At 39.6% G+C, this 24,890-nt stretch overlaps 2 protein-coding genes across 13 annotated transcripts in view; one reads left to right on the top strand and one right to left on the bottom strand.

Moving 5' to 3' along the window:
- Positions 1 to 255: 255 nt before the first annotated feature.
- SEH1L (SEH1 like nucleoporin) lies at positions 256 to 16,936 on the bottom strand. 3 transcript variants are annotated; one of them, XM_020791740.3, is made up of 9 exons: positions 16,678 to 16,936; positions 14,835 to 14,885; positions 12,743 to 12,889; positions 10,803 to 11,014; positions 9,774 to 9,872; positions 7,084 to 7,224; positions 6,221 to 6,378; positions 4,672 to 4,825; positions 256 to 1,057 (listed from the first exon to the last, which is right to left on the bottom strand). In XM_020791740.3, the coding sequence occupies exons 1-9, from the start codon at positions 16,786 to 16,788 to the stop codon at positions 868 to 870; spliced, it is 1,263 nt and encodes a 420-aa protein (XP_020647399.1). In that variant the 5' UTR covers positions 16,789 to 16,936; the 3' UTR covers positions 256 to 867. The 3 variants fall into 3 exon arrangements, with proteins under 3 accessions (XP_020647399.1, XP_020647400.1, XP_078247636.1); XM_020791741.3 differs by having other exon boundaries at positions 256 to 2,818; positions 16,678 to 16,921; XM_078391510.1 differs by lacking the exon at positions 256 to 1,057 and adding an exon at positions 2,198 to 4,317 and having other exon boundaries at positions 16,678 to 16,921.
- Positions 16,937 to 21,228: 4,292 nt separating this feature from the next.
- PTPN2 (protein tyrosine phosphatase non-receptor type 2) overlaps positions 21,229 to 24,890 on the top strand; it is a 33,565-nt gene continuing 29,903 nt past the window's right edge. For all 10 annotated transcript variants that reach the window (XR_013544156.1, XR_012086821.2, XR_013544158.1 and 7 more), the window contains exon 1: positions 21,229 to 21,436. Coding sequence is in view for 6 of the 10 variants with exons in the window: in XM_020791735.3 (XP_020647394.1) it covers positions 21,368 to 21,436 (69 nt within the window). In the remaining 4 variants the exon portion in view is untranslated. The remainder of the gene's footprint in view (positions 21,437 to 24,890) is intronic.

Below are 24,890 nucleotides of genomic sequence, written 5' to 3' on the forward strand. Positions count from 1 at the left end.
GCAAGGTGCAGACTCCTTTGTGTTTGGAGATATTTGGGGGGGGGGTTTCCTTTGAAAACATGAATGAATGACTGGATAAAATACATTTTGGAAAAAAGATGGGTCCGTGAGGAAAAGCGAGCTCCTAAACCCCTCCAAGTTTGTCTATTTGTGATGTCAACAATGAACTTATGGACACAGATTAAATCTGACAGCTAGATTCTTGTGCCCTGATAGCTTCTTTGTACTTTTCAAATAAAATAAATGCAACACATATGCAGTTTCAAGTGCTTTATTAACCTGCTTTCATAAAATACTGTAGTGTAAATTTTTATGCAAGACAAACATTTTGGCAGGTGATGAAAACATGCCCATTTCCTTGCTGCAGAAACAGACATCAATCTGCATTATCATTTCATTATCAAGTACTGGAAGAAAAACCCAAGAACATGGTCACCTCAACATTTGATACTGGTGCTGAAGAATAAAAAATTTACAGCAGTTTTCTTCAAAGTTGCATTCAATTTCAGAAATGCAATACACTATGCAGGAGACAAAACAGACTGCGTTCAAACAAGGAGAATAAAGTGAGTATTAACAAAATGACAGAATAAGCACTCTGAGCTCATCTATTGTGCATGGTTTATACTTAGTACTGCTTTTTGTTGTTGTTAAAGATGAAAATGGGATTAAATGGCAGGGCTAGAATTTATCTGGTACACACACTAATGTGGTGCATTTCAGGTACTGTAGTTTGCCTTGTGGAGCATGTCTTAAAACTACCAACCATTCAATTTGGAAGGGAGTGCAAAAAACTAAAAGCAGTCAGAAATGAAAGCATTTTACAAGCATCAGAATAAGGGCCCGTCATATGGTTTTAAATGTATATTAAACCCCTTCATGTTCACGTAAGAGATTAAGAGGTCGAGAGATATATCGTCTGCGAGGGTGAGGATACTGAAGATTGGCAGTGTCAGCATCGCAAGAGTGCTCTATCAGAGGAGGAGGAGGTAGGATCTGGGCATAACTGGACCATCTTAATCCAGCCCGAGGGGAATCCAGAGGGGGAAAGAAATACCTGAAAACAATTAAGACAGGAACAGCAGAAAAGAAAAGGAAAAAAAACAACAAAAAACACAAAAACAGGAGAAAGAGAATAGCAGTAAATATAAGGAGAACCAAAGTGGAGAGACACATGCTAGGGGAAATAGACTTTAGTAAATCCATGCTAAAATTAAAAATAAAACAAAATATATTATAATGGTCAAAATCAAGTTCCCAGATTAAATTAAGACTGAATGTGAAACTCACAGAACTGTTTTGGCAGGAATACAATGCTAGGTGATATTGGAAAATTTGTCTTAAATGCATTTAAAAAAATTTTAATTACCTGTAAATTAAATGAGTTATCAACATTTACTCACTCACCGCATAAGCTTTTCAGACTGTTACCACAGCTTTGAGTTAACAATGAGGCACACATTAATTATGCAGATACACTTGCTGTATTTGTATCCAACCTAGATTAATTTATATACTAGAAGTAAAAATAGTTTACTTTTACAATGTTTAGATTTCCACAATATACAAAATTTGACTCCTTTTCCACTGAAATATAGTCTATATGCATGCGTGTATACACATACACATCTGTTATTTTTCCATGTGTGTGTGTGTATGTAAGTGTGTGTGTAAGTATATATACAAGTACTGTATACACACAGAGAGAGAACAATATCAGATAAAACTGAAAACCTCAGGTAAATTAAAGACTGAAAGGGCTATTCAATATCACTTTATACGACTTACCCGTAATATTAAATACACTATTTTGTGATATTTATAGAACAGAATGGTAAAGTTAGTAAAATTTTGAGACAGGACATTTAGAGCTATATTTACATGCTACTATGTAGAACATGTCCTGATGAATGTTTGCAATAGGACATGGTTTGTTTATTCCAGAATAACTCCATCACACAGAAGTAATGTGTCTGCACTGTGCAACACACAACGCACAGGGGAAGGCAAAGGACAGTAATTCCCAGAGCAACCTGTCAATACCCCATGGCAAACATCCATTTGGATATGGTTCTCAACCACAAAAATGTGATCAGGGGAAGTCTAATTATTCCATTATTCCATGGAATCATGCCACAGGAACATGCAACTATGAAGTAGATCATTCTCACCAAGACGACTCCAAGTACAGCATTAATGTCAGTTCGGGGCTTTATTTTTTCACTTTAAAAGCAGCATTTAATTGTGAAGCAATACCAATAACTAATCTAAGATACTATACAGTTGAAGTTACAGCGCTGCACACATTTAAAACTTGTTATGTTCATGTGTTACAATTTCATCAAGAAAACTCTTAATAGTTTGGAATCAGAGCACTTTGAAATCCAGAACAAAATATTGTAAAGAAGTAAAATGAAAACCCATTTAATTTGAATACCTTCACATTATAGTTTCCTCTCCTAAAACTTCAGAATGCAAGGATAATAATCCCTTCTAACTCTAGGGAACTTCCTCCTCTCTCGCACAGTGTATTTTTAACATGAGGTATGGGAATGCTTCCACAAGAGGGCTTTTCCTCCTACTTTTTTTCATAGGATGGAACAAGGTCATACTATGCTGGCTAGCAGAGTACGAATACAGCATTTTTAAAGAGAGCCTTTTGATTTGCTTTTAGTAGTAGGTAGACTGCTGGTGTCTTGGGAAGTGGTCAGTCGGCGCTGGGGAGGGGGAAAAGGAGTTCGCTTTCCATTCCTGTGTGCATGCAACAAGCAGCAAAACAGCAAAGTTACTCCAGTTAGCTTGGTATCAGCTGTGCTTTCTGTTAAAAAGGACATAATACAAATGGAGAAGGGAGAATGCATCACAATTTTAGACACACATGGTTATAAGCACAATAAGAATACTGTACAGCAGTATTTCTAGATTTATTAAGTTTTAATATTTTCAATCATTTCTCAAACAATTTCTATATTTTTCCTGTTAAATATAAAACACTTATGATTTTGATCTTTAAAAATGTTAGTAGTGTTACTCAAGAAAATTAAGAAATTACCAAAATGTTGAGTTCTAACAACAGTAAAAGCAAATACTGTAACAGGTCAGCTTATTTTTAAAGCCAGCACTTACATTTCTGATTACACAGATTCAGCAGCATGTTAATCACACTACAGTATGTCTTTTTCTGACTCACTTTCAAATTCGTGTTAGATAACCAAAGCTATTTACTTTTTTTTTGTTTTCACAACAGGTGGGTATTTGTTCCATTGTTGTGCACAAAAGTTGTGCCATAAAATTCATCACTTTATATGAAAAAATTACCTCACAATCATAACCAGGAGAAAGTAACACAAGAGCCCTAGTTCACTACACAGGCATAAAAACCTCTCACCATTCAGTTAAAGCACAGTTTAGTGAGCACTGAGTAGAAGTGCTAGATGGGCCTCACAGCAATTCTTAAACCTTCACATTTTTATTATATTCTGAGGAAAATCAGGCAGCAGGTTATCATGCTAACGTAAAAGAAGGTAACCAACTATCTCCACTAGCAGTGCATCAGAGTTCTACACTGCACCTAATCGTAGCTGTTGGTCATATTCTATCTGTTCCTTTCTTCCTCTGGTTTGCCCAAGAGCTACCACTGTTGTACAATTCACAAAAAGGGAGCCCACACCTAGAGAAACCAATGAAAGACACACACCCACAGCAGCAGGAGCTGGCACCACAGGTCAACAGCCCATGTTCCTCATGTTCCATGAGGAACAGCCCATGTTCCTCATGGAGAAGCTGCTTTCTATGTCCAGAACCCATGGAGACAGAAACAGTACGGGAGAATATCAAGAAGCAGCACAAAATAAGAAAAAAACAGGTGCATGATAGTCCCAAAATAAGAGTATATTTCTTTGAATAAATGCAGCAGTATTGTCCAAGTGTTTAAAAGCTGCCTCATCACTCATTTATATCCTTCTCATAAGCACAATGTGTCATCATGAGCATGACTGCTTCAATGGAAAAAAACTATTGTTGAAAAAATGTGAAAAATATATCTACAGCCAATGTTCCAAGTTTTGTCCATCAAATGTCACCACTGTGACTATATCCAAGTGCCAGAGTCAGTCGTATAAATAAAGAGTTCATTGGCCAAGAATGGCTCCTTTCAGAATCAAGTTTGTGAGGGCAGGCCCAAAACAGACTTATGTGTTGAAACCTATTTGAACAAACTGGTTGCCAAGAGCTACTGAAAAACAGGATTGGAGAAAGGTCCTGTTCCCAAGAAGTCTCAGGAAGTAGTACAGGATGGTAGCAGGAAGTCAAAGAGACCTTGGTTGAGAGACAGTAGGATAATTAGTGGTCAAAGTATATAAGGTAACAAGAGGAAGATGCTGTGAGTAGGAATGGAACAAGAGTAGATGACACAAATTAAAATAATCAAAGGTCCCACCATTTAAGTATGTGAACAGCAATTGGTCAAATGTCTGCTTTTACCTTATACATCTCAGAACAATGTTGATAAGATTAGAACTGAATCTGTAAGCTACTGATGTGATAACGGCTTTCAACTAATGATTATGAATATAAAAACCTTATAGCACAATTCAGATTTTAGTGAAATAGACTTAATGTTACAAAACAAAAAGTTTTAAAATTGCAGAATTTATAAACAAAGTATCTTACCTGCCAGCAGATGTTCCATTGATTGAATTCTGGAGGCTTGCATTGGGTGTGCCTAAAGGAGCATTAAAAACTCCCTGTTGAGAGGAACTAGTATTGACTGGACTCCCATTACCTTTCAGAATTCCCGTGCACTTCCAGTTGTCCATGTAGTTAGCTAGGGAAAAATGCCACAAATCCCAATTGCACTTTTATTTTATGTTTATGCAACTACCTTTCAAATAATACAATTATATACTCCTCCTAAGACATTATCTATCTATCTATCTATCTATCTATCTATCTATCTATCTATCTATCTATCTATCTATCTATCTATCTATCTATCTATCTATCTATCTATCTATCTATCTATCTATCTATCTATCTATCTATCTATCTATCTATCTATCTATCTAAATCTTATTCCAGTCTATCCAATAAACATTGCAGCAGTGTTACAATATAGATAAATATTTCTATACAGCTCAGAGACACTTTGCCCTATAGACTCAGGGAGAAAGACAAGCCACTACAAGTTGCTCTCTCACTGATCTAATTAACAATAACAGTTCTTAAAACAATAGTTCATCCTTTGATCTAATTAGCAACTTATTTTTGTGATATAATGTAACTGTTGCTATAACACAATCAAAATGTGCACACACACACACACATATAATGTTTACACTAAATGATTGACAAGTGTGAACTTATTAAATGTACATTTCAACGTAGTCAGAGGAGATCGGCCAGGGAGTAAAGGAAGAAGTACTGTTTGAAATAATTCACTGTGAGTGAGGCTGACACAGAAGAGTAGAGACTGGTATACAGTATGAGAAGGACAATTAAGAATATACTATTGAGAGAGACTAGCCCTATTATAGCGTGAAATCATACAGGGCTTTAAGTGAAGTGGGGATGGCAGCATGGAAGTAAGTCCAGCTGCAAATAGCACAATCTCCCTTGGCAAGAACAAGATAGCTGTTGTTGTAACAAGAAGAAACTGCTATTTTCAAAAACTAGCCAAATAATCTGAGAAAAGTGGGATGTGGCTCAGGATAGCACTGATGGGGTCTGTAGCCTTTAAGAGCACACCAATCAAAATAACACAAGAATTGAAAAATCAGCCTGAATCAGAATTATCCCAATGACTGATTTTCTGACACAACAGAAATACATTCATTTACTGAAGTAACTCGATATGAGGCTGATTTCTGAATGGAGCTTCCTCTTAAAATGTTCACTTTGTAAACACAGAGTTTGTAACGTCAATGGCTCACATTATCTCACATTTACTTATGTTATAAAATTATCAAACTGATTTAACATCCAATGCTTAATTCAGGAGAATCAATTTTTTTCTACAACAAGCTTTCGTCTAAATGTTAGAAAAGTATTAACAAAAGAACTGCAATTAAGAGAATATGCACCATAACTCGAAGCAAATTAACCAGAATAAAGTCCCACAAGATTCAGAAGGACTTACTTCCTACTATATGCACTTAAGAATCCCCTAATCTTTTTTAAGAATGCAAAATGTAATAAACAAAAAATGTGAAGAAGCACATACCTTTCCAAAGCCTCACACACCCATCATCTCCTGAAGATGCAAGTACAGTGCCTGTAATATTCCAACTTACACGCCAGACCTGGGAATTGTGATTATCAAACTGAGCCACTAACTGAACCTCAAATTTTGTCAGTCCTGATGAAGAGGTCAGTTCTTTTCTATTGAAAGAGTAAAATTCTACATTACAGTTTAATTTGCTTAAAATCTATTCATTTTAGAAATTTGAGCTATCTTAAAATACTTCAAACAAAGAAGCCATTATGAATTACAACTACTAAAATACTAAATAGAATGGTACTTCATGTCTGAGTTTTATTTTCTGCTGCTACAACTTTAAGATACATCACTAAGCACTGAATAGGGAATAAAAAGCTAAATTCAACATATCAGTTTGCCCAAGATCCAATGGTTCAAAGGATAGCTATAAAAATGCTGTATTTGATTCTCCCCATGTTTTACAACCGGTACACAATTATTTGTTGTACACTTTTAATCACATTTTGTATATTTTAACCACATAATATGTTTTATGAATTGGTTGTATATTTTTAAACTGCATTTTGTATATTTTAGCCATAAATATGTTTTATAAGCTGGTCACCTGACCATAATAAATTCATTCATTCATTTATTCATTCAACATACTAAAACTATTTAAATCAGTAAGGCTTGTTAATCAACTAAGATGAATGCTATTGATTTCAATGGTTCTACTGAGGGCAGGACAACTATTGCATTTAAACCTAAGTCATTAGTTTCTTAACTAGGGGCACCATTTGTGTCTTGAGCCAAGTACTGTAATTCTTTAAAAAAAATAAACATCTGCTTCCACATTATGTAATAGCATTTGCTTCAAAACTTACCTCAGAGGTTTTAATGTGAAAATTCGTACATCTTTAGTAGCTACTGCCAATATATGGAAGGACCGTCCAAGGTTTGGAGCAAATGCAATATCATGCACAGGATCTGTGACTGTCATAAGAGTTTCTGCTTTTGCATACTTCCTGAAGATCAATAAAAAAGAACAGGCTATTAATTTACTGATGTGTAAATATGCTTGTACCCCAGAAAGAGAAGCAACCATAATCATGATGAACATTATGGCTGAATTATCAGATGCAAATTAACGTTTTAAAGAGATGTTTTCTAGCCAAGAATATTTGTTCTAGAAAGCATGTAAGATCACTCTCACAGTTTATCTGTGGCACAGCATGAATTACAATGTGACTGTGACCCTTTAGATCTAGGTAAACATAGTAAGAAGTTTAACAAAATGCAGTACAGTGGTGCCTCGCTTAACGATGTTAATTGGTTCCATAAAATAATCGTTATGTGAAAACATCGTTAAGTGAATCACCATCTCCCATAGGAATGCATTGAAAACCGGTTAATCCGTTCCAATTGGAACAGATTAATGCTTGCAATCATTAGCCCACCTCCTGAAACCTATGCAAACTTAATTTGGTGTTGTTCTGAGTCGTCGTTAATTTTTGGTGATTTTTTCTCTCTCTCATTGAAAAGCATTGGACCGTCAGTCCAATGCTTTTCAATGAGAGAGAGAAAAAATCACCAAAAATTAACGAAGACTCAGAACAACACCAAATTAAGTTTGCATAGGGTTCAGGAGGTGGGCTAACGATTGCAAGCATTTAAAACAGGTTTCTAACAGTTTAAGACACTTTTACAGGAGCGAAAAAGGGACATTGTTAAGTGAAATTCCCCCATAGAGAACATCGTTAAACGATGGGGGAAATTCCTCAAAGAAACCCATCGCTGTGTGAATTCATCATTGTATGAAGCAATCGTTGTGCGAGGCACCACTGTATATGTTGAAATACTGTACAGTGGACCCTTGACTTATAGATGGCTTGACTTACAGACTTTTTGAGTTACAGACTTCTCTGGCTGCAAAATTTAGGTTTGACTTGCAGACTGAGATTTGACTTACAGACCAGAAAAAAAACAAAATGGAACAAAAACGGCCTGTTACGGGATTAATCGGTTTTCAATGCACTGTAGGTCAATGGAGACTTGACTTACAGACTTTTTGACTTGAGAACCGCCTTCCAATACGGATTAAGTTCTCAAGTCAAGACCCCACTGTATTAGGGAAATATTTTAAGCTGGCTGAATAACGCAGTGGTTTAGATAACTGGCTGTGGAGCCAGAGGTTGGGAGTTCAATTCCCCACTTGCCTCCTGGAAGAAGAGCCAACCTGTGGGGACTTGGGCAAGGATACTCCCCAGAAGGGAATGGCAAATCACTTCTAAGTACTCTCTACCTAGAAAAGGGTTACAATAAACCAGGACTGATTTTATGGCATACAAGTAAAGGTAATCTTACCAGCTTAATTGTTATAAATATGTAGAACAAGGGTGAATGAACTCAAGTTTTTGTTTCCAAGCTCCACAATGAGTTTGGATATTTATTTTTTTTAAATGTAAACAGCATGTTACTGGCTGAGCACTTCAACTTGGGCTTTTTTCAATTGGGTTTAGGGGCCTTAGAGCACAAACACCCCAAGTGGAAATGATATTTCTGAACATTGGCAGGAGCAGTTTTCTTCTGTACTTTGTATGCCGTTTCCAGTGTGTGATCTAAGTAATGCTTGGGGAAATATATTTGGTGGAATAAACTAACTTCAGTTGATTTAGGAAAGTGACTGCCTGCTCTTTTGAGAAATATGGAGCAAAAGAAGAGAATTCAAAAGAGTGGTTTGGAATTCCAATATTCCACTCAGCTTCCCTACTTGTAAAATAAGGAGTAAGGGTAATTAGAGGACTGATCACAATTTATGAAGCAGATATACCTGCTGTATGCGTATGGTGAATGCTGTAAAATATATCACTACAGTACTAATTTCCAAGCTGAAAGGCGTAAAGACATTCTAAATGGGGCCCAAAACTGAGATGTCAGCATCCTTCATATCACATTTGTTGTATGTGTATTTCTTAATATGAGGTTTTTATCAACCTTAAATGACAAGAAACACTATTTATGCTGATTCTTAACTTAAAATGTACTTAGGGTTTTTTTTTACATTAATTTTAAATTGCAAACATAATTTGTTGTTAAAAGAAGATTGGTTGATGTTAAAGAAGAAATGCGATTTAACAAAAGTCTAAAGGAGGACGTAATGCCAAGAATTTTGAGAATCACTAATCTCTTAAGATACAGTAGGCACACACCAAAGAACCAAAGTGCAGGAAACCCTCTATAATTTTGCAGCCATACACCTTCTCTTCACACTCTATTAATGTTTATTAGTGTTCCCATCTCTTTGAATGCTGTGATTTGGAAACATGTAATAAAACTACAAATCACTTTTCAGGAATTTATAAATCAAACATACCGTACTATCCTGAAATACTTGCAAATCTACTAGGATTCCTCCCCCTCCCCCCAGTTTCAATCTGAAGAGATGCCAGCCCCATGTCATGTTACAAACTGTTTTAACACACAGAACTCTCATGAATAAACAGCACAAAAGATGTTTCTAACATTACAGAGAATTTAGACCTATTACAGAAGTGTTTGTATTTTTCTCACTCACCGAGTATTTTCATTATATTCATAAATTTGGACCTTTGCTAGTACATTTGGACTGCTGTCATCACTTCCTACAGCTATCATAGGAGCATGAGCACGAGAGCTGCAGTTATCAGAAAAAGAAGAGAATTACAAGACCTATACCAATATGGACCAGTTCCTAACTTATTACTACCTTTCAGACATTCACAGATAATGAATCCAGCTAGAACTAATTATTTTCGAGGAAACAGAGTACTATTTTTCTGGCCTTTGTTTGTACACCTTCAGTGGTTATCCACTCCATCCAGGAAATACTTAGCACCCCATGATACAGCTGCATTTCAAATATGGATCCATCTTTCCAAAGTAGCCTTTGCTAATATCCATAATTCCATGCCATACCACAGAACTAGGAATATGTAACACCATGCAATTACCACTGTTAAGTTTTTGTGATATATTACATTCTTCATTTTAAGGGAGCTACTCGGTGCCATCACTGTTTTGACTTTGATTGCATAGACATGATTCCATTGGTCATTCTACCCAACTGCAAGGAACTTCTACCTCCCAGCACCCTTCACACTTTCACTTTGAATGTTCAACTATATTTCTTGTGCTGCTTGGTTTTTAGTGATTACCACAAAGTTGATGCTCTGAACATTCATTTTCAGAATATGTACTTAGTTCACTGACATCACTGAGTAAATTTTTGCAAACTATATAGATCCAAAATATTTAGGTTCAAAATACTAATTGCATAAGACACACATCAGTTGCCAATAGGGCTAAATCAAGATTGACATAGTTGTAGACACATAGCATCTGATGGAAATGGACTACCATTCCCAAAGGAGTCCATACAAACTCTTGAAATTGTCACATAGAGGGTCAGGGCACTCTACTAAATTGAATGAACTCTGGAAAGCAATCCTGAAAATAAGACAGAAGGTCCTTTTCCTGGTAGAAGCCTTCTGCTCCTGGAGGAAGAAGCTTGGGTCCAACCCCTTGGTTTTCACTTACTAGCTTGGTAAGGAAAAAAATAATTTACCTTGAAGGATTCCAAGAAATACAACTGCAGCTTAGTTTACAAGAGATTTCATGCTGAAGTGACCACTGACTGAGATTCATGACATCAGGAGCTTCATATATCCTAACAACTCCATCTGCTGAACATGTTGCTAACATGAGACCCATATGCTTTGGAGCAAACTTCACATCAGTGACTGATGTCCTGCTGTCAACAAGAGTAGTTCTCTTTACCTAAAGATAAATGCAGCAATCATTTACACAAGGCAAAATAGATTTATAAAAAGATTATTTATGCCTGAATGTTGTTATTACATAAAACAGTGTATCAGTGAACAATTACATTAACTATAAATGCACATACCTTGTATTTATGGGTGTTCTGTGCCATCAAATTGGAACTGACTTATATAAACCCTAATAAGTTTTTCAAGGTGAGATATTTAAGGATTGGGTTTACCAGTTACATTCCCCAGTCAATTTCCATGGCTGAGTGGGGATTCAAACCCTGTTCTCCAAAGTCCTAGTCCATCACTCTATCCACTATGCCACACTGGGAATATCTTAGGTCCAGAAAAATATTGTCAACAAAAAAGGCATAAAAATTATTCGTATCTACTCATGTCAGAAATCTTACATGCTATATTGAAATTAAGAAGTATAGTGGTACCTCGCTTAACAACGATAATCCGTTCCAGGAAAATCGCCGTTAAGCGAAAACATCATAAAGCGAAAATAAAAACCCCACTGAAATGCATTGAAACCCGTTCAATGCATTCCAATGGGGTAAAAACTCACCATCCAGCGAAGATCCTCCATACAGCGGCCATTTTCGCTACCTGTATAGCGAGGAATCCGTCCTTAGAAAACAACGGGGGGGGGGAGCATTTTGAAAGCCGGCGGCCATTTTAAAGCTGCCAATCAGCTGTTAAAAAAACATCATTTTGCAAAGAATCGGTTCCCGAAACAGGGAACCGATCACTGCAAAGTGAAATTCCCCCATTTAGACCATTGTTTTGCGATCGCAAAAAGATCATCGTAAAGCAGATTCATCGTAATGCGGGGCAATCATTAAGCGAGGCACCACTGTATGCATGTTTGATATTTCACACTAATAAATTGTAACATATTCTAACTCAAACCTTAAACACACGAAAAATACACCATTATAGACTCCTCAGCAAGCAGAATGCACAAGCGACCAATAATACCATCAATAGTGCGAGAAGCATTCTATGTATAGTGGTGCCTCAACTTACAAACTTAATCCATTCCAGAAGATGGAATGTAACTTGAATCTGTCATAAGCCGAAGCACCATTTCCCATAGGAATGCATTGAAACCCCGCTAATCTGTTCTGGCCAGAAAAAAACACAACACTGCAAGCCCCATGAAAACGTGCTAGGGCTGAACAAAACACACACACACACACAAAACAACAACAATACTGCAAGCCCCATATGAACATGCTGGGGCCGAAAAAACACACACACCAAAAAACATCACAGCACAGAAACATAACCTCCTCAAGCCCAAACCCACAATGCAAAAAAATCCTGTATGTACCTACTCAGAAGCCGAAGCCAGGCTGTCCAAAACCTCCCTGCAAATGCACACATTCTCACTCAGAAGCAGAAACCAGGCAGCCCAAAACCTCCGTGAAAACGCACACATTCTCACTCAGAAGCAGAAACCAGGCAGTCCAAAGCCTCCCTGAAAACGCACACTAACCATGGGGCAAAAGAGCTACAAAGAAGCAGCCTCTTTGCCACCAACAGTTAGCACTTTGAATTCTCCGCCTTTTTTTTGGTCGGAACTCGAAGCTGCAGTCGCAAGTTGCAGCTAAATTTTGCAGCCAGAGCTGGTCGTAAGTAGGGACGTTCATAAGTCGAGACACCACTGTATTAGGGCACACTAATACATAGAATTAGAGCATACTATCTCTTTTCAAATGAGTCTTACCCAATGACTCTGTCCTCGAAGTTTATCATTTGATTCTCCTACAATTTCTTCCCATACAGCAGCTGTTCTATCAAAAGAACAGGAAGCCAGAACTTGTCCAAATTCTGGATGTGCCCATGTCACACGCCAAACAGACCCACTATGTGTCTGGAAATTTGAGAAAAAAATTCAATTTACAGACTGAACTCAACAGTAGACCTTTTAATTGATGCACTTTCTCACTTTATGTAAATAAACGGGGAAAAGGTGATACCAACACAAATAAATAAGCCAATTTTAAAGCCATTTGACAAATTCATTGCTAGCTCAAGATAAAAAAAATTATATATTGCTATGTACTAATGACCTAGCTAATTAACAAATAATCTCATGCATGAAGAATATTCCAAAACATCCTCCTTAACACTAGTTACAGTACCTTGCTCCAGACCTCTTACACTTATTTAATGTCATCAAAACTCTGAACAGAAAAGGGAACATAAGCTGCAAAAAGGTGCAAACTAATACTACATCTGCCACTCAATAGCTTCATAGTGACTCTGTTAAATAGTTCAGCTAAACAGTAGCAAAGACTCAAAGGGCACTAGAGAGAAAACTAAGACAAGACAAGAAAAGCAAGCTACACATTTCAAAGAGAAACTAGTGAAAGAATATAGGGCAGGAAGAAGGTAAAAAAGGAAGAAAATAAACCATGACTATACTGTACTTGCTGACAATTTGGGACAACCACAGAATTAGAAGAGATCTTGAAGATCACCAGTCCAGCGATGGCAAACCTATGCCACAGCTGGCACACAGAACCCTCTTTGTGGGAATGCGAACTGCACTTTGCTGGATTACTACCCCTGGCAGCCAAACCTGAGGAGGAGGCTGCAGCTGCGGTGCTAGCATCCCGACAGGTGGTGAGCTAGGATCTGGAGCAGCTGGCAGTGGCAGGCAAGCCAAGCTATAGGCAGTGGCGGGGATTGGGCACGACTGGAAGCGGATCCAGAGAGGGGTCTGGAGGCACCTCTGTGCCCGATTTTCCCCCTTCCGCTGCCACTTCTACCGCCGCCAATTCCGCCACTGTAGCCACCTGCTGGGTCCCGTCCCCCCAGTTTGGGCACTCTGTCTCAAAAAGGTTCATGATCACTGACTTAGTCCAACCTCCTACTCAATGCAGAAACCATCCCTAACCTAGGATCTAGTCTTCCTGAGGAAGTCTGTTCCACTGTCATTCAATCCACTATTAGCAGAAATAAAGGTAAATGTCTGAAAAAAAGATATTCCCTACATCCTTCTCTTTGGATTCTGCCCACAGATCACATTGCATTATTCTTTTCTGATGGTCTATGAAAGATACCCCGCCAAGCTGAGCATCTGCAATCAGAGCAGCATATTGCCCATGAAGGACTGCACTAAAGTGAAGACCACATCTTCTTCCAGATTACTGGGTAATACTCTTAATTTGACTATAATTGATTGCGTCTTTGATTACTGTGTAAACTAAACTTAATCTCCAACTTTCCTCATAGGCCACTTAATATGTTTCCAGGTATCTATTCTTAGTCAAACAGAAGCTATTGCTCCAATCCTGGGGAATAGCAGAAATGCTAAGTGTTTAGCAACCCTTTGCCTATAAAGATTTGAGAAAGACAAGGAAATCTAAACTAAAATAGTTTACAATGAAATGCAGGTGCTGAGTCTTCTTGGTATACAATTATACATTTAATATACCTGTAGACCAGGGATAATTCTTGTTATAAAACTACTCTAAATGTTTAATGTAATCCTAAACAGTGTCACAAAGAAGTAAATCTCACTAAACACAAGAGATCAATATCCAATTGGGGAAACACTGAGTGCATAAAGGCAATTGAGCAAGGAGTTCTCTCTTTCAGCTTATTGTCCTCCACACTGTTTAACCAAGCACACCCTGGTTTCTTCTAGCATGAGGTAACAAGGTAGGATGATTTGTGCAATTACTCTTAATTGATTGCACAGTGCAAAAGGATTCTGACCAGAGAAATTTGGCTTTAAAGAAACATGAACAGATTACACTTCTACACATATTTCCACCCAATACCATATTTTGCCAAACTGAAACTCTTACCTTCCAGCTGGCAGTACAGTGCCATTCTCCATTTTCTCCTTTGTCCCAAACCTATTTTAAAAACAATCATTTGTAAACACTTTATTTAAGATTAGAAAGAATTTTTAATGTTCTCTGCTATCAAGTCAGAATTGACTTAGAGCAATTCTAACAAGGTTTTTAAAGTAAATGAGATATTTAAGGTTTTACCAGTTTCACAACACCACAACCAGTTAGTTTCCATGCCCATGTAGGAATCTGAATCCCGGTCTCTGAGTCCTAATCCATCATCCACTGCATCACACTCGATATTATTAGAGAGTATCAGGAACCTAATTCCAAGAATAAGCCATGGCTTGTGGTTCCAGCAGGACCACAAATATTCTCACCTGTTATGAGCCAAAAAGGAGCCAAACATGTATTTCTGTTCCAAAACGACTACCATTTGCATGCCACAATACACTTGCCTCTTGACCAGAGGCAATATTCAGAACATATTACTCACAGAACAACTTCAAACACAAACCATTTAAGGGCATATATCACTACGTAGTATGAAAAGATTCATGTAATACTATGTGGGGAGCATGGATATGTATTTTACTGAACAGCTATACAGTTGGAAACTACTTTTAATAAGGAAGTTCCACTAAATGCAGGAATAGACATAAATACAGTACAATGCCTTACTGAACATCTGTTTTCTGTGTGGAAGTATATTTGTATCAGAAGCTTGCCATACAAAAATCTTACCGCCTCTAATTTTCAGGAGTTAATTTCTGCAACCCATTGCTTTGTTAAAATCAAAATAAATTACACAACCCTCCATCAATTTGTCACTAAGGCTATAACCTTCTACACATTTCTATAGAGGTAAGGAGAACATTATGACATTTTATCAACATACCTGTCACTGACCTTCAAATCACAATAACCTACCAGTTATCAGTTGGCCACAAATACCAACATACTAAGTGAACTATAGTAAAGACACACACTTTTTCAGGCCACTATAATTCTGTGCTTACATGACTGAAACCTCACTGATTTCAGTATGATTTACTTCTGAGGTAAAATATACAAAGTCAGTTTATTTTTCAGGCAGTATGCATAAGTAGTAGCAACACAAATTCTCAGCAAAGATGATAAATTCAGTTGAGAAATTGTATAGAATACCTAGCTTTATGATTCAACATCTTACAAACACTGCACAAGAACCTTTTTAATTTGCATGACTTCTGTGCTCATGGCCTCTCCTGCCTTATCTTTCAATTATAACTTTTCTTTTAGACCCTTATACCTAAATTTATTTATTATTTATTTAAAATATTTCTCCTCAAAAGGGCCCAGTGTACATGATCAATGTAATATTATTACAATTTTAAAAGGATACAGAAGTTTGATGATTAAGAGCTGGATTGCTATTTACCATATACCCAGGACCAGGATGTCTTCAAAACTACTGAACCCTTCATTCACATCACATATGTTGTGAAACAAACTACAGTATAAACATTTGTAAAGGCCAAATATTACAAAGATGCCTCTGGTTGTTGTTGTTTCGTCTTACATATGACCCTCGTGGCGCTGCTTCCAAAGTTGTGACAGCGTTTTAGTAGGACATTTTCTATAAAGTAAGCATTTTCGGGGAGGAGGTGAGTTACCACTCGCCCCACAGAGTGGACAAGCAAGCTGGCAGGCGCGCCCTCAAATCCCGACTCCAGGCGGGCCAGGTCGGTCTCCCGTATGAGGAAGAAAAGGCGCAGAGAGACAGCGAGTGAAACACGGCGGCCTTCCCCTGACGATCTAGCCCCCTCCCGGCCCGGCCCGGCCCTCCTCGCCTCCGGCGGTCCCTTCCCCGCACCTTGACACTCTGGTCGCTGGAGCAGGTCGCCATGCGCCGCCCGTGGAAGTCAAAGGAAACGTCGTGGATCAGGTCGCGGTGATCGGCCGCGATGCTCCGCGCTACGAACATCCCGGCTGCGGCGCCTCCCTCGTCAAGCGCGCTTCTCTCCCACCGAAAAGGAGGAACGCCCAGGCTCCCTTTCGGGCAACGCCCCGCGGCGACTAACGGAGCCCTACCTGCCTTCCCTCCCCCAAGCTCGAAAAACGTGGCGCGCCGGGCTCAGTTGAATTGCGTCGCGTCAGGCCTCCCGAGGAAGGCGCGGGCCAATCGCGCCTCCCTCGCGGCGCTTGCGCTTGGGCCTCCTCCGCCTGAAGCCGACGCAGGCGCCTGGAAAGAGGGCACGCGCTCTTTGGTTCCGCTAAAATCAGGAACTCAGAGCAGGGGCAGCTGGCGCGTGCCCCCCCCCTCTATCTCTTTGGCAGGAGAGAGAGATCGTACGAGAGATTAGACACCAAGGTACAGAAACTGGGGCTCACTAACAGGTGCCGTGTAACGCTCACTGATCTGGAAGTAAGTCCCGTTGAATCAGTGGGCTTAACTCCCAAGAAAGCAGTAAATCCTGTCCAGTTCCTCGTCTCTGGGAATATAGTGTTGAAATATGATAAATACATTATGCCAGGAAATAAGACTTGGTTTGGTTGTTGTTGTTTTTTTCCAGCAAAAGAGGAACGCAGTTAACTCTGTGAAAGTTTCAGAGGAGGCATCAACTGCTTAGGGTTTGTTTCTTCCCGGTACCTTTTCTTTTTAAAAGGCACTTCTCAGAAACGGACTTCAGTTCCTCCAAGCTTCTGACGCAGTACTTCTCTCATCATTGCGTTCCCGCAAGTCTCTTTCAGTTTTTGTTGAATAAGAGTTACGACAAATATTAACAGGGAAAAAAAGTTTATTCTTTATTCTTATATTCCTGAGGAGAATATCTAGTCTGTATCCATTAATGTGTTCTAAAGGAGGGATTTCTGCCTTGGAGAGAGGAGAATTTCTGCACATAATTCTAATTCTTGTATCAAGCAGGCAGGAACTGTATGGGAAAGTTCTTCCAAAACTTCAGTAACAACACAGGTGCATGCCTAAGTTTAGGCTTTTACCTGGTAGATACTAATTACTCATGGAAAGATTTCAATTGGGCTTACATTATGTGAACATGATTCAACCCAAAGTAAATTGCTTTTGAAGCCAACTGATCTTAGTGGGAGGGTTCAGCGTAAACTTACTCCATTGAAATCAGTGGGACTTGATAGCTGCTTAACTTTGGCTGGATTATGAGGGGGTGCTGATAAGTACTGAGCCTTTCCCTGAAAAAATTGAGCTAGGAAGCTGTAACTGCCACACTTTTCTACATATTCCCCCAGGAAGTCAATGCACTTGTGACATCTGTCCTGCAGCTTCTTAAGTCCCTGCAAACAAAATTCTTCCCACTGCTGGTGTAACCACTTATTTGCAGCATTAGTTGCCTCCAGAACATTCCCAAATTGTTGTCCCTTTAGGTGTTTTCTTTAAGTTTGGGGAACAGATAATAGTCAGAAGTAGCCAGGTTGGGAGAATACGGTGGATGGGACATCACTTGAAAGCCTAAGGAGGTCAGTTTTGCCATTGTTTCACCTGCATTGTGTGACGAGGCGTTGTCATGCAACAGGATGACACCTTTGGAGAGCTTTCCTCGACTTTTTTCCTTGATGTTTTGCCTCAACTTCATCAGTAAAGCACAATAATATTTTGCACTGATGGTTTAACCCTGTTGGAGGTAGTTCCACCAGCAGAACTCCCTTCTTATCCCAAAAAACTGTTGCCATTTGCTTCTGCACCTACCTTTGCACTCAGAACTTCTTTGGTCTGGGGGAATCACTGCGCCCCCATTCCTTACACTGTTCCTTTGTCTCAGGATCATAACAGTAGATCCATGTCTCACCACCAGTTACCAGTTTGCCCAGGAAATCTGACTCATTTCTTGCAAAATGTTCCAAAACCACCACCGCTGACTCCACGTTTCCTCTTTTGTTCGGTTGTCAAATGTTTGGGGATCCACTTTGCTGCCAGCTTTCTCATTTTCAAGTCATTGTGGATAATGGCACCAACTCTCTCACGTGATATTCTCAGATATATAGCAATACTTTTGGCTGATATTCAGCGGTCCTCCATGATCATCATGGATGGCTTTCACATTTGCAGGCACAGAGACAGAAATAGGCCTTCCACTGGGTTTCTCACTTTCAACACCAAAATGGCCAGTTTTAAAATTGACAACCCAACATTTAACTGTTGCATATGAAGGGCCACTGTCACCCATAGTTTGTGACATTTCATCATGGATCTGCTTTGCATCTTTCCCTTTGAGAAACAGGAACTTGATTATGGTCCTATGCTCTTCCACACTGAACTTTTGTGGAGGTGCTGTGATGTTCACTTTGGACCTGAACATGAAAGATAACTTAAAATCATAGGTAGTTTATTTTTACAAAATTGTCCAATAAACCCTGCAATTTATAGCTTCCTAGCTCAATTTTTTCTGGGATTGGCTCAATACTTACCAGCACCCCCTCGTATTCTCATACCTTTAGAACTTATGTCACTTAGCTTGGTAACTCTAATACAGAAAATTGTTAAGGCAATTTTATACAAACTAACCACTGAAGCAACTCTACAGCAAGAGAGCAACATTTGAGGCTTTAATTAGAAGAAGGGCAAGTAGAGGAGGAGACACAGTAAAATCATAAATAGTGTGGAAATTAAACTGAGAGAACGTTTTCTCCTTATACTGTAATAGAGCAAGAAAAAATCAATTCACTCAAAATGTGTTGGAGAAGAACTGCTGTTGGAAAGACAAGAGAATTCTGGATAAAATCAACTCTCACAAGAAACTAAAATGACTAAACTGAGGTTATCATAGTCTGGACATACCACAAGACAAGACTCACTGAAAAAGACCATGGTGCTGGGAATCACGGAAGGTAGCATGAGATGGATTGACTCAGTGAAGGAAACTACAGCTTTGAGTTTGCAAGACCTAGGAAAAATTGTTAACTACTACAGGACCTTTTGGAGTTCATTAATGTGTAGAATTGTTTTTAAGTGCACTTTTTGAAATGCTTTAGATTGAATTGCTCACATGGTCTAATACACTCACAATTAAGACTATGATTGCTATAGAAGGTAAACATCTCATGACTTTTGTGCATTTTGTTGGGGTGTCTTACATATATAAACACATAAGAACAAAGGTCTGAGACATAACTAGCAGTTTTGGTTCCTTGGGCAATCTACACTATCACTCATCTGTGCCACCCTGATTCACACACGTTCCCCCAAACAAAAATGTATGCTTTCAACAATGAACTGCTGTATAGCTCAGTGCCTTAGGCACAGAGGTTGGGAGTTTGATTCTCCAATGTGTCTCCTTGACTGGGGCTGGATTCAGTGATCCATACAGTCCTTTCCAGCTATGCAGTCCTAAGATTATTGTTACTCTTATTAACAATAAAAAAGAAAAGTGAATAGGACCAGGAGGTGTACCTGCTTATTTTCTTAGCTATCATCAGTAGAGTCGCATCTAGATTTTGGTGCCCTTTAAATTTTGTTGCTGTGCAGCACGGTCCCAGTTGCTCCATCCCAGTTACAGCCATGATGTAAGTGCATGAGAACAAAAAGATGAACCCCAACAGTTCACACACATACATATCCAAGGCTATCCATGACATCTTCCTATGTAGTATTTTCACCCCGGTGGTGTAGTGGAGGGATAAAATTGTGGGACTTTCTCAGTGGCAGAAATTATGACGTCACTCACCGCTGCCATTAGGCTCCTGTTCTTTTTGAGCTTAGGGACAAAAACTTATCCTTATTGCAATACAAGATATTTTGAGATGGCCAGGTTCTGAATAGGCAGTTAAGATTCATTAATTTAATAAAACACCTGCTTTTCACATACTGATATACACTATGGGAGACTTGATACAGTATTACCTGCCCTAAAGGATCTTGATGTTGTCCATTATCTGATATTTCTGTTAATTATAGTGTGGTGTTTCCAAAGAAAGACTTCTTGATATGGAGCAAATCTACATGTTTATTTATACTGTATATTTATTTACAGTATTTATTTATTTTGTATCCCGCTCCCATTAGTGTCACAGCACTACTCTGGGCGGGTTACAACTCATGAAATAGAAAGCAGAAATAAAAATAGAAATATTAAGACCAGTAGCAATAACCCTTTAAAAAAACACCTAATCCCAGAGCGGATGGAGTAAAAGAGCGGAGGGAAGAAGGGGTGGGGAAAGAAAAAAAAGGGGGAGAAGGCGGTCATCCGGGGTCGATGTGGAACTCTGTTTGGACCCTCCTTATGACTAAGGGAATTATCACGATGAGTACTTGCGTTTCCAAATGTACTACTGTACCGCGCTTTTGCTGACAGGCCGAGTTCCGCACTTCGGGGTATTCACGCACATTATACACTACTGTCGCGCTTGCGCCTGCCCGGAATGCCAGAGAGCCACCGAGGCTGCGTGTGCGCCTGCGCGGCGAAGACGCTAGTCAAAGGTAACGCGACGGCTCGAGGGGGAGGGCGCTCGTCCTCGCCCTGTCAGTAACGTGAGGTAGGTGATGAACTTGTCGGCTTTTAGCGGCCCTTCCTCCTCCGGCAGTCGCCGCCATTATGTCCATCACCATAGAGCAAGAGTTCCAGGAGATCGACGCTGCTAACGAGTGGCAGCCCCGCTACCTGGTGAGTTGACGAGGATGGGGCGTGGAGGGGACGGAACCGAACCGAAGAGTCAGTTTGGGGACTGGGGAGGGGGGACTCTCTTTTGGGAGGGGAGCTGAGGGGAAGGCAGTTTTTTGGGGGGGGGCGGAGGACCTTATATGCTTTCTCATATGCGTGCCGTGAGGGCTGAGCGAAGAAACGCCCACGACGTAACTTTTAAGAAACGGGTGGTGGAGAGCGAGGCGGCTGATTTGAGTACTGAGAGGGAAGCGAAGGCGCCTCTAGGCGCGGGGAGGGGGGAGAAGGGACGCCCAGGCAGGCTGGCAGTGCGCATGCGCCACCCGCGAGTGGGTGGTCGACTCCAAGGGCCCGCCAAGACCGGGCGGAGAGGGAGGGGGGTTAAAATGGGAAGGGTGTCGTTTCGTCATCGCTACGTCGCCCGTCGTTGTCGAAGCTTTTCCGGGCTCCTTACGATGATTTCTGTGTTTGCTCTCCGCACGTGGTTGTCATGCTGGGCTTGGGTGGTTGCTGCCTTGGCTACCTTGGAAGGGTTTATGTCTTTTGTCTTGATTGGAATGTACCTGCGGAGCGAATCCCCCCCCCATCACGAGTGTATGGGAAATAGGGTTGCTTTACCAAAAACTGTGCGGACCGAACGTTCCTTGGGTACAGTTTGAACACAGAATAAGTGCGATGGTGTTAAAAACGAAAGAAGTCCGACATTTCGGAGTTCTCTGGGTAACGAGAGGGCCTTCTTAAATGAACAATGCAAAGAAATAGAGGAAAATAATAGAAAAGGAAAAACCAGAGATCTGTTCAGGAAAATTGGGGATATTAAAGGAACATTTTGTGCAGAGATGGACATGATAAATGACAAAAAATGGCAGGGACCTCACAGAAGCAGAAGACATCAAGAAGAGGTGGCAAGAATACACAGAGGAATTATACCAGAAAGATCTGGATGTCCCGACAACCCAGATAATGCGGTTGCTGACCTTGAGGCAGACATCCCGGAGAGGGAAGTCAAGTGGGCCTTAGAAAGCTTGGCTAACAACAAGGCCAGCGGAGGTGAGTGCTCACTGGAAGGACAGATCCTGAAGCTGAGGCACCAATACTTTGGCCATCTCATGAGAAGAGAATACTCCCTGGAAAAGACCCTAATGTTAGGAAGGTGTGAAGGCAAGAGGAGAAGGGGATGACAGAGGATGAGATGGTTGGACAGTGTCACTGAAGCTGCCAACATGAATTTGACTCAACTCTGGGAGGCAGTGGAAGACAGGAGGGCCTGGCATGCCTTGGTCCATGGGTTCACGAAGAGTCGGACACAACTGATATTAGTAAAACTTCCTGTGACGTACACCCCATTTCCTTTGATTACTTTGCTTTAAACACAAGTCCACCCTCTGGATGTGTGTCCTCACTTCACGCTGCCACCAGGTATTATTCCCTTAATACCAAACAGATCTTAGACATGTGCTGCCAATTCAACAGATTTATTGATTTTATAAATGTCATGTAAATCACAGATGTTTAGACTTATTCATTAAATATCATTTGCTTTCAGGTTGGGTTTGTTTTTATTCACTGTTATATTTCTTTGACTATATATATTCTCTACACTTTTAAACTCTTTCCTATTCTCTCTAACATTCTATCTTAACTTTCTCAATACAATCTCCTAACTCTCTTCAATTCCCTGTCTGCAACCTCTTTTCTCCAACTCTCTTCTCTGTCTGTCTAACTCTCTAACTCAGTGGTGTCCAACCTTGGCCCTCCAGATCTAACTCTTCAGCTGTCCTCTTGATTCCGCCCCTCCTGTCCTCTCATAGGCCCCTGCCTCTGAGTTTCCCATGATGGACAGGCGTGACGTGGGGGTTCCACCATACTCACATTCATATTAATATTTCAAAACATGTAAGAAAGTCTCTGAATGAATTTTTGAAAGTTTCTGAATGAAGTTTCACATGACAAGATAGGCCCAGGATTGAGTCTGGAAATTTTGTGAGCCTTAGAGACCAATGGATGTCAATTTAACCTTTAAGCTTCTTATGTAAACTCTTAATGGGATCATTGAAAATTCATGTAGCTACATATAATTAACATGTTATGCACAGTCAAGTTAGAAGCAGATTATAATGACCCTTCTAGGCTTTTAAGGTAAATGAAATACTGTATTTAAAGAGTGTTTTTACCAGTTCTGCACCACCAGTGAGCTTCTGTGGCTGAGTGGGGATTCAAACCCAACCCTCCTGAGTTCTGTGACCTCCGGGTAGTGTGGGCGGCATATAAATTGAATAAATAAATAAATAAATAGTGTATCACTCTGCCCACTACATCAGTGGTTCCCAGCCTTGGGTAACCCAGGTATTCTTGGACTGTAACTCCAAGAACTCCTGGCCAGTACAGCTGGTGGTGAACAGGCTGGGAACCATTGCACTACACACTGATTATCATAATTAATATAAAACAATTAAACTGTTCAGATTCTGTGTATCTTAAGTACATTGCAGTTTTAACAGTCCCCACTTCTTACTACACAGTAATTTAAAAAGTTACGGTATTTATAAGGTGTTTTGGAGACCTTGATAAATGTAAATATTTGCCACAGCTGTTTCAAATCAGTATAATTGAGACCTTGAGCCAGGAAGCATTTAACCTTCGTGACTGAGTTGCTACTGATTGTACTGGCCGCCTAGAGTAGTCCACTACGACTAGATAGGCGGCATATAAATTAAATAAATAATAATAATAATAATAATAATATCTCCATGTAGAATCTGATGTAGATCAATTACATCATACTTCACATTTTTTTTACTTTAGAGTGATGGGTGGGTGTTTTTTGTTTTTGTTTTTTAGTAATAGTTGTTTCTGATAGTTTACAAGTAGAAGGGATGGTTATTGAGGGTATCTTATAAAAAGTCATTATTTGTCTGCCCCAATATAGATCTGTTTTTTTATACTCTTCTTGTGGGGAGTGGATACTTAATTCATTGAGTGGTTACATTGCTTCTGTGCAGTGTTATAACTATGTACCCACAAATAAACCTGAGTGTATACTATGGAACTTAATACTGTACATATGTATAGAATTGCATGGTCGCTAACCCTTACAGTTACCATGTATTATATAATAGTGGGTAAGTGCAGTTGATTGGTAATAGATTTCCAAAAGTTACATGTGCTTATCCCTGAGGGACCTGCATCTGGAAGCTGATGTTCTTGGGTGCTGCACTAAAACAATTTAATGTTAGGATATGATGTGGCTAATGCTTCCATTCCTGTGTTGTTCTTCTGCTATATCCTTTTCTGCTCTCATGAGAGTTGTATGAACAGTAGAACTACTTTTTCTGATTCTTTTTGTTTGGTCTCAGTTATTTGTAATAAAAAAGCTTGGACCAAACTACTATCCTATTTCTCTAGGTTTTATGAATGGTCAAACTTACAGGCTCGGACTAAACAAAGAATTTTACTG

The sequence above is a fragment of the Pogona vitticeps genome, chromosome 4, assembly GCF_051106095.1.
Source record: "Pogona vitticeps strain Pit_001003342236 chromosome 4, PviZW2.1, whole genome shotgun sequence".
Classification (NCBI taxonomy): Eukaryota; Metazoa; Chordata; class Lepidosauria; order Squamata; family Agamidae; genus Pogona; species Pogona vitticeps.